Raw genomic sequence first — 10,393 nt, 5'->3', positions numbered from 1 at the left:
TGACGACGGCGCCACGCAGGGACACGTCAGCGCGCCATGGCCCCGCCCCCGGCGCCCGCTGGTCCCGCCTCCCCGCGCCTCGTTCGCCGCCGCTGTCGCCGCCGCCGCCCGAGACTCGCGCAGAGCAGTTATGGCGGATCCCGCAGCCCCCACGCCCGCAGCTCCCGCTCCCGCCCAGGCCCCGGCCCCAGCCCCGGAGGCAGTCCCGGCCCCAGCCGCAGCCCCCGTCCCGGCGCCGGCGCCCGCCTCGGACTCGGCCTCCGGGCCGTCCTCGGACTCCGGCCCAGAAGCCGGCTCGCAGCGCCTGCTGTTTTCTCACGACCTGGTGTCGGGCCGTTACCGTGGCTCCGTGCACTTCGGGCTGGTGCGCCTCATCCACGGCGAGGACTCGGACTCAGAGGGCGAGGAGGAGGGCCGCGGCAGCTCGGGGTGCTCCGAGGCCGGGGGCGCGGGCCACGAGGAGGGCCGGGCCAGTCCGCTGCGCCGCGGCTACGTGCGCGTCCAGTGGTACCCGGAGGGCGTCAAGCAGCATGTGAAGGAGACCAAGGTGCGGCGGGCGGGGGCTGGGCGGCGCGGGCGGCAGGGGGTCGGCGGCCGGGCAGAGGCCAGGGAGGGACGGCGTGCAGGGCCCTGCCCGGAGCGGTGCCACTGCAGTGGCCGAGGCAGGAGGACAGCCCCAGTGGAGGGTACACTCCATGCAAAGTCATTGCAGCAGCCCTGGGCGCACACGCCAGCCGGGCACTGCTGGCCCGGGACCGGGCGGGCCCTGGGCTTCCCGACTTGAGGGGACTTCTAAGCCATGCTATGCTGTGGTGTCGGCCTCGAGATTTAGAGACGTGGACCGACTCCCGTGGGGACTCGGGTTCTGGGGCGCGTTCGGCATTACACCAGTGCGGCGTTTTGCTGACCCCCAAGGAGCTCGGTACTGCATTGTGCATCCAGAAATGAAGGCCGTGCCGGGTCCGTGCAGGGAGGGGTTGTGGGCATTCCAAAACAAAGATAGAGGTGAAAATCCCAGCTGAACCCAAGAAGTTCACTAGCTTACAGGCTGCATTATGGTGAAGCCACCCAGCCTCTTTTTGTTTTACCCTGCTGCCTCATTTTAATTGCTGCAGGGAACTTTGTGAGTAAAATCATTAGCAATCAGAGCCCCGGTATGAATAGTACTTGGGCGGGGTGGGGGGGGGTGGATTCTGACAGCTGCGACCGGGATTGATGACTCCTAAGTGCATGTGGACTCCTTGAAAAAAATATTCCAGAACGCTGGGGTAGAGGGGAGTCACCAGTTTGGAAACCTGAAGGGTTTTTCTTGACCTGAAGCTGTTAAGCAGACATCTGACTCCCGTATGGTTTTGGGGGAGATGCTAGTGAGTATAGCAGTTTTACAAAACAAAGAGGCTTGTCATCATAAACTCGAAACCTTGAACCTGGGTTGGTTTGGTGGCTTGTTTTCCAGAATGTGAATTCCTATCAGTAATTGACACACACACACACACACACACACACCCATGTATCTCACACCCCTTCTTCCTCTCCTACTTCCCCTCCCCTTCAAGAAAACATTTCTAAGCAGGAATCAGGCCTACGCTGTTTTAGGTCCTTGGGAGGTTGAGAGGTCTGATTTCAGGGGAGGGCACTTTGGAAGTTGATCTGGGTTTCTCACACAGTGGGAGACAAAGACTACAGAGGAACGGGGTTTCATGCCAAACTACAAAGGGGGTTCTGTAACAGTGGCTTGAGAAAGAAAAAGGCCCCACTCCAGAGAAGAGCCCGTGATCCATTTCCTAGAGGCAGAAGTGACTGCTGATACCAGCAGGGTCTTTTTGTTGGGGATGCACATACATCCACAGGCACAAATCCACACACAGGACCCTGCTTCCCCTCAGAGAAATGTGAATCAGGCAACAGCTCTGAGACTTGGAAGGAAAATTATCAGTCCATTTAGAAGAGTATTTGGAAAATATTACTTTTGTGCAATAGAATGCTGGTTAAAAATTACCCAGTATTGTGTCAGGAAAAGAGGGTTATTGCTGTATACTGTGTGACACCAGATGATTGCTGGTGTCTTTCTGTGAGTTTTTAAGAATGTTTTTCACCACCCATCTACTTGAGAGGTTCGTGACTTTTGGAACCCAAATCATTTGACTGCAGCATCCTCTGTGCTGTGGCCTCCTGCCCTAGGACTTAGGGAGGCAGGCCCAGCTCACTACTGGGAGCCGCCATGTTTATCAGTTGTTGTTCCCGTCCGTCTTGACTTTGGTAGTTAACTTGGTTTACAGTTATGCTCCGTCTGCCTCCTGCACTATGTGTAATTATACAGAGTTTGACTTGAAATACCTATTTTGGAGTTAAATCGAAAACAACGGCCGGGCGTGGTAGCTCATGCCTGTAATCCCAGCACTTTGGGTGGCCGAGGCAGGCGGATCATCTGAGGTTAGGAGTTCGAGACCAGCCTGACCAACATGGAGAAACCCCGTCTGTACTAAAAATACAAAATTAGCCGGGCTTGGTGGCGCATGCCTGTAATCCGAGCTACTCGGTAGGCTGAGGCAGGAGAATTGCTTGAACCAGGGAGGCGGAGGTTGCGGTGAGCTGAGATGGCACCATTGCACTCCAACCTGGGCAACAAGATTAAACTCTGTCTCAAAAGAAAAGAAAAAAAAAACAACAACAACTTTGAGGCACCACTTTGGATAGATTTTGCAGCTGGCCTCCTGTGACTTGCTTTGAATTTGTTGAAATCCGTTTTGTGGCTCCATGGTGGTATTTTGTCATTGTAGCATCTGGGTTTAGCAAAAGCCAAGGGACGCAGGAATTCCAAGGAAGTGGTGGAATGGGATGCCCATTTATGGGTGGCAAGATATAGTTCTTTTAGGATGTAGAATAGGTTTGTTTTGGAGGGTGGAGTTTATACCTGATAGGTAGCTCTGTTACCATGAGCTATAGATACAGGTGACTGATTAGCTGAATGTCTCCTGGTCTGTTACTGACCACCAAGCAGGGTGGTAGGGTGGGTCCTGGGACCTTGCAGAACTGTGGCTTAGGATGATTTTTCTTCTTACCTCCTGCTCCTTATAAATTCCATCAAGGTGCTAGTATGCCGTAAAGGAAAGACCATTAGACCAAGTTTGACTAATCTAGTTATGAGATTTGAGAACCCAATTATTGATAAAATAATGTAGTGGCAGATTTTTTTTTTAAGTTACTGGTTTATTATTTTTGAGATGGGGTCTCACTGTTACTCAGGTGGCCTTGAATTCCTGGTCTCACACAATCCTCCTGCCTCAGCCTCCCAGGTAGCTGAGACTACAGTAGTGATGGTTTTGAGAAACTTATTTTTTATTTATCTATTTTTTTGAGACGGAGTTTCACTCTTGTTGCCCAGGCTGGAGTGCAATGGCGCCAGCTCGGCTCACCGCAACCGCTGCCTCCCGGGTTCAGGTGATTCTCCTACCTCAGCGTCCCCAGTAGCTGGGATTACAGGCATACGCCACCACACCCGGCTAATTTTTTGTATTTTTAGTAGAGATGGGGTTTCTCCATGGTGGTCAGGCTGGTCTCGAACTCCTGACCTCAGGTGATCCGCCCGCCTCGGCCTCCCAAAGTGCTGGGATTACAGGCGCGAGCCACCGCACCCGCCCGAAAGTTATTTTTTTTAATAAGCTGCTACCTATTGAAAATTTTTTTGTGTGAGTTTCTTTTTTAAACAGAGTCTCTCTCTGTCACCCAGGCTGGAGTGCAGTGGCACGATCTCGGCTCATTACAACCTCAACTTCCCGGGTTCAAGTGATTCTTGTGCTTCAGCCTCCCGCATAGCTGGGATTACGGGCATGTGCCATTACACCCAGCTAATTTTTGTATTTTTAGTAGAGACGGCAGTTTGCCATTTTGGCCAGGCGGGTCTTGAACTTCTGGCCTCAAGTGATTCATCCACCTCGGCCTCCCAAAGTGCTGGAATTACAGGCATAAGCCACAGCGCCTCACCCCTATTGAAATTTTTTAATAGTATCTATTTAATGTGGAGTGTTTCATAGGGTGTGGCGTATTTTTGTAGTTTTCTCTGTCAATTGGAGGGCAATGAGTAAAGGCTTAATCTTAGTCTCAAGTTTTTAGTGAACAAATTTACAAAGAGAGATGAAGAGACTGGGCAGCAAGTCATGTCCTTTCCCTGCTGCCTGCATGAAAATAGCAACAGAAATAAAGTAAGTTCTTCCATGAAGCTATGGAATTTATTGTCGTGTTCCTGAGGCTTCCAGCCACCAAAATTAAGCTTCTTAAGGACTCAAAAGGAGCTAGTGGCCAGTGCCTCTTACATGCTCCTTCCTTTCTCCAGTCTTCTGACCTCTTCAGCGAGGTAGCCACTTGAAACCCTGTCCATCTGGCCACGGATCTCCTTAGAGGAGGCTTGCCCCTTCCCCATCACCAGTCATCCTTTGGATAAAATTTTGTAATAAAGCCAAATGCCAGCAGCCACTTAAACCATCATGAGCACTGGCTAGATGTGGTGGGTCCTTCTGGTCTCCACCTGTCATGGTTGGGCAGACCGGCCCCCTGCGAGGTAAGGGAGCAGGACTGCTGTCTGTCAGTTCAAGTTCAGCCTTCGTTTCGGAGGCAAAGCGTTTATGCTTTAGCTTTCTTGTGCTTTTTCATCTCTTTTGCATTGTCTTTAAGTTGCCATGACATTCAGGGTTTCACCAGGTTTGAGATATAGTGCCTCTAAATTAGGGCTGTCTATGATCACCCTGCTTTTATGAAGCTGTGTTTGTGAAACATCCCTGATGACAGGTCCCTCGGGAATTGGCTTTGCAGTTTATTTTTGGCTCCTACGCTGGCCAGCATTTCCATGGGGAAAGCTATTTAGGTGTAGCATCATGGCACGTGAAGTTTGTCTCACTTGTCTGGGTGCTGGGCCCATTAAAAGCAATTGTTCTTAGTGATGTAATATGAAGAAGTTATATAAGGTTAACCAAGATACAGGACTAAGTGAATCTAAATTGCATTTTATTCAGATAGGATCACAGCACTTGTAGACTCTTAACAGCTGTTCTGTGATTTTATTCTTTGTCCCTTGATTTTCCCCCTTCTAGCCCTCGGGCCTCAATGCCCTGATGGTGCTTCTGTCTGGCTGCTGCCTGACTCAAGGGCACTTTCCCCAGATGAGGGGTGTGTGTTGTATTGTGATTGGAAGCCAAAACCCTTGGGTGCTCTTCCTGGCTGTCTCCTACTCTGAATGACCTTGACCAAGTCACTGCCTCATTTTCTCCCTCTGCAATGAAATAAGAGGTCTGTCTTCCTAACCCCTGATATGAGCCTGCACAGATGGAATAACCAGAAGTGTAGTTGGGTCGAGCCTAGGATGGCCACTTGGTTATTAGCAGACAGCATTCTGATGTCTGTCAGAGAGAGCCAGCCCTGCGCCTTCAGGAGATCACTTCCATGAGAAAGAGGGTGATGGCTGCACCAAAGCGGCACCTTGGGAAGCAAAAAGTGCATGAGGCAGGTTGTGGGGAAGGGGGTTGTTTCACGGGCGTAGGAATTCCTAATGGCTCGTGTTGCTAGTGACCAGATGGATTATAGGTTTGACTTTATTAAACCTCTTCTAGAAATACTCGTGAACTTCCTACCTCTGTTACTTTATAAGAAATTCAGTAATGCACATTTAAAGTAACCCTGGCCATCCTCCAGGAGGGGGATGGAATGAGTCTATATGTATGTATGTATGTTTCCAGAGTCTGAAAGGTCTCTTTTGAAATTCCCAAGACTGGTAATGAGATTATAAATTACAAAGATGATAGAGTATTGCTTTATATTTTACGGTCATAAGAGCAGTCATGATACAGGATACTGTTACTGTGTGCCAGGCACTCTTAGTGCTTCAGATGTTTTACTTAACACTCAGAACAGCCCTGTGGTGCTATTATTAGCCCCATAGTCCAGAGAAGGAAGCGGAGGAACAGAGAGGTTAAGTAAATTGCCCAGTGTCACACTTCTAAGTGGAGGAATCTGAATACAAATTGAACTAAATGTATTTTGTTCTCACCTGAGAATACTTAAGTTCAGGATTCATAGATCATTACTATACGTGACCGAGTGCCCTGATCCAACATGAATCACAAGCCCTGTAGTTGGCATTAATCAACTCCTCTTTAAACAGTTGAAAGTCTTAGTGTAATAGGAGGTACTACAAGTGAGGAGGGAGGAAGGCGCAGGATGTTGGGATGGGTGGAAGTTGTGCCAGTGGGCAGGCAGGAGGGAGGGAATGATGGCTAGGGAGCAGGATGGGAGGAACACTGCATTCGCACTGGCGGTGTGTTTCTGTAGATTCCACACTTTTCATTCCCTGACCCCTCAGTCATTCTCAAAATAACTGTCAAAAACACATTGCATTTCTAGAGAACCTTTGACTGCCCCTCAATGTTGAATGAAGCAACCTCTGTAGTCTGATTCATTCCAACACTGAACTACAGTTCAGTTTGATTCGCCAACTCCACCTCCTAGAGCAAAACAAGTGTGCAGACACTCCACGTAACTGGCGTTTCTGTGTTGTCTCAGCAGTGGTCAGCATTAGGAGCTCCAACTTGACCTCCTGTCCGCTCTGCTGCTGTCATCCTCTGGCTGGGAATGCTGAGTCATGAGACAGGCTCAGGAAGGATTCCTTGGAGAGGCTGAGTTCCGCCTCAATTTCAGTTTCTGTTCCCTTCAGTTTCCGTGTGTTTTTGCTTTAGGATATTAGAGGCCTCTTTGCACCTTCCCCATCTCTACTTCACTTTTATCCCTGTTTCTCTCTGTTTTGTTTGTTGTTGTTGTTGTTGTTTTTTCATTTTCCTGTTATACTAAGGGAACGTTTTCTCTTTTTTACTACTTAACCCACCATTGGGCCTCATGGAATCCAATGGAACCTGTTCGGAGCCAGCACTTTTTAAAAGGGCGCAATTGTCATGTGTAACATGAATTGCCAGCACAACAGTCCTGGGCACGTGATCAGTGTCAGCTGCCCCTGGTGGTCGGTCCCCTCAGTTGGAGTCAGGGTGGTTTTCTGTGACATGTGGGTTTTCACCCAGGAGGACGTGATCTGTGCTCCTATTCTGATGGAAGCTTTTGGAGTTTCCTTGTCCAAGGCTTAGCCTGCTTCTGGATGGCGATGGGGAGCTGCTGACTTAAAATGACATTCGAAAGGGGGAAAGTTACAATCAGGAACGTCTATAATGGGCTTTCCAGTTTACAAGAGGTTATCACTTATCTCACTTAATAGGATCTCGGTATTTTTAACTGTAGCTCCTTCCTGAGGCTCCACTTGCCCATGAATGGGTGCCAGTCCTGGAGAAGGTCATGGTCTAAATGCTGCCCATCCACATTTGCAGCTCTTACTGAGCAGGAGTGCCCGTTTGGAATTGCTTCAGCTTCTGACATTCCAGCCAGCCGCGGGGGAACTCTGTCAGGAGCCACTTGACGTGTGCGGTTACAGCCAGGGAAGAGCAACATGCTTATTGCAATTTGTTGTAGTTGAGAATAAAATTGAATTATGTTACTGGATAACCCTCTGGATTTATCTACTCCAAGTTATTTGCCCTTGTTTCAATCGTTAGCTATACTCTGTGTTTGAAGATTTAATGTCCTTCAACCCAGGCTGACTGTATTGGATGGATCCTTGGGTCAGCTTTGTCCAGGTCACCCCTAGACACAGGTGGGCTGTGTTCTCCTGAAGCAATATTGTGAAAAGCAAATTTTTATGGTTTAAACATTGCAGTCAATTGACATACCACTCAGAAGTATTCAGTGGGCAATAAGGATTGGAATGAATGTCCTTTTTGGGTTTAATCTGGTTCTTTGCTTGGGGGATTTTGAGTTGGTTTGCATTTTTAGAGAGGCCACAGCAATATTTAATATTCTGCAGCTAAGTCAAAGGATTAAGACATTTTTCAGGTCACTTTTGGTTTAAATCGATAGCATAACTATACCTGGGAAACAGTCTGACTATGATAATTGAAAGTAAAAAAAAAATTAAGATACTGAGTCATGCCTGAAAAAAGAAAAAAAAAAGGCAGTCAGTCCTACCCAACAATGAGATGAATATTCCCAGCTAGCACTGACAGAGAGATTTCCTGCAGGCACCCTTAAAAAGAGAGGCCTTCATTTGCATCCTGCAACAGAGCTGGTCTTTTCACACTCAGCAGCTCTGATGATGTTCTTCCTCCTCCTTTTAATTCTGGTCCTTTTTGTGGGAGCTCCCTCTGGAGAAGGGCAGTTGAAGATAGATACCTTGACCGGCGGATTCAGCGGACTGTGTGTGTGGTCACCCCTAGTGCAGGTGGGAAGTGTAGACACACAAATACGTCTCCAGGGACTCTGGGAGCATCAGGGCTTGACATATGCAGCGCTGAAAGCATCCCGGTATTCATGTGCTCTGACTGTTTTATTACTTGAGGGATTCTGAGGGCCCTGAAGCTTGATGACATCATCTTCAAGCCAAGGAAGAAAGCATCTCTCTGGTCCCCCAGTGTGCTTTTGGGTCATCCCAGCACTGTACTGGGGGAAATGGATGTCTGCCTCCATTTCCTCATGACCTGATCTCCCCTTCAGTGATTTTCTGTCTGACCTCTCACACCACTGAGCGTGACGGCTCCCCTGAAGGTCACAAATGACTAGTGAATTTCCGATCCCTGCATTTGCTGACAATTTCTCAGTCCTTGTCCTCGATCCGTCAGCCCTATGCTCTGTCACCCCGGCTGGAATGCAGTGACGTGATCACACCTTACTGCAGCCTCCACCTCCTGGGCTCAAGCAATGCTCCCACCTCAGCGTCCTGTGCAGCTGGAACTACACACTCGGCTTTTAAAAATGTTTTTGTAGAAACAGGGTCTCACCATGATATTGGCCAGGCTGGTCTCGAACTCCTGACCCCAAGTGATCCTCCCACCTCAGCTTCCCAAAGTGTTGGGATTACAGGCGTGAGCCATGGTGCCTAGCCGACCACACCCTCTTTTTTTTGTTTCGTTTTGTTTTGTTTTGTTTGTGAGACGGAGTCTCACTCTGTCCCCCAGGCTGGAGTGCAGTGGTACAACCTCGGCTCACTGCAACCTCTGCTTTCTGGGTTCTAGCGATTCTCCTGCCTCAGCCTCCCAAGTAGCTGGGATTACAGGCTTCCGCCACCACGTCCGGCTAATATTTGTCTTTTTAGCCGAGACGGGGTTTCACCATATTGGTCAGGCTGGTCTCGAACTCCTGACCTCAGGTGATCCAGTCACCTCAGCCTCCCAAAATGCTGGGATTACAGGCATGAGCTACCACGCCCGGCCGACCATGCCCTCTTAACGGTATTTCCTTCCTTGGGGTTCTATTTTACCAGACTATACCAAATGTTTCTCTTTTTTGCCTTTTGTCTTCTTCCTCTTACCTGTAGATGTGCAGCTTTTCCAAAGACCTCTCTTTTCTTCATCTCTTCCTCCCCAGTTTTTTGGAGTGACCTCCCTGCCTGTAGCTGCATCTGGTACCTGTATTTAGATGACTTCCGCATTGACATCACATGCCCAGCTGCTTACTTGATAGCTCCATTGTGCCATGTAGACTTTGTGGGTGTAAAATCTTGTGATTGTGACTGCCCTTCCCATCCCCAAGTCTGTGGACTTAAAAAAAAAAAAAAAATGTTCTGACTGGGCACCGTGGCTCACGCCTGTAATCCCAGCATTTTGGGAGGTGGAGGTGGGTGGATCACTTGAGGTCAGGAATTCGAGACCAGCTTGGCCAACATAGTGAAACCCCATCTCTACTAAAAATACAAAAATTAGCCAGGCATGGTGGTGGGTGCCTGTGATCCCAGCTACTCGGGAGGCTGAGGCAGGAGAATTGCTTGAACCCAGGAGGCAGAGGTTGCAGTGAGCCGAGATCGTGCCCCGGCACTCCAGCCTGGGCGACAGAGCGAGACTCTTTCTCGAGGAAAAAATATATGTATATATTCCCCAACTTTTTTTGTTTCTGGTTCTGAACCCAAGACCCAACTTTTTAATAGGAAAAAATATTGACCATACCAAAATGTTGAAAGCCAGTAATTGCTAACTCCCAACCATTATGAGTCAGCAGTTGTTAACATCCTGCCATATTTGTCTTATCTGTATGCTTATGTAAATATATTTCCTCCTGAGTTATGTCTGGTACTAACTCCTGCTAAGTTAGTGGCAGACATGATAGCACTTCACCTCTAAATACCTAAGCTTGAATCTTCTAAAAATTAGAGCATTTGGAGGCTGGGCGCGGTGGCTCACGCTTGTAATCCCAGCACTTTGGGAGGCCGAGGCGGGCGGATCACGAGGTCAGGAGATCGAGACCACGGTGAAACCCCGTCTCTACTAAAAATACAAAAAAATTAGCCGGGCGTGGTGGCGGGCGCCTGTAGTCC

General features: G+C 49.0%; 1 protein-coding gene across 3 annotated transcripts in view; it reads left to right on the top strand.

Moving 5' to 3' along the window:
- The first annotated feature begins 37 nt into the window (after window positions 1-37).
- The window catches only part of UBE2O (ubiquitin conjugating enzyme E2 O), a 66,054-nt gene continuing 55,698 nt past the window's right edge, over window positions 38-10,393 (top strand). For all 3 annotated transcript variants that reach the window (XM_030826996.1, XM_030826995.1, XM_030826994.1), the window contains exon 1: window positions 38-547. In XM_030826996.1, coding sequence (XP_030682856.1) covers window positions 131-547 — 417 coding nt within the window. In that variant the 5' untranslated portion in view covers window positions 38-130. The remainder of the gene's footprint in view (window positions 548-10,393) is intronic.

The sequence above is a fragment of the Nomascus leucogenys genome, chromosome 14, assembly GCF_006542625.1.
Source record: "Nomascus leucogenys isolate Asia chromosome 14, Asia_NLE_v1, whole genome shotgun sequence".
Classification (NCBI taxonomy): Eukaryota; Metazoa; Chordata; class Mammalia; order Primates; family Hylobatidae; genus Nomascus; species Nomascus leucogenys.
The sequence above is the reverse complement of the archived record's forward strand: the minus strand, read 5'-3'. Positions and strand labels throughout refer to the sequence as shown.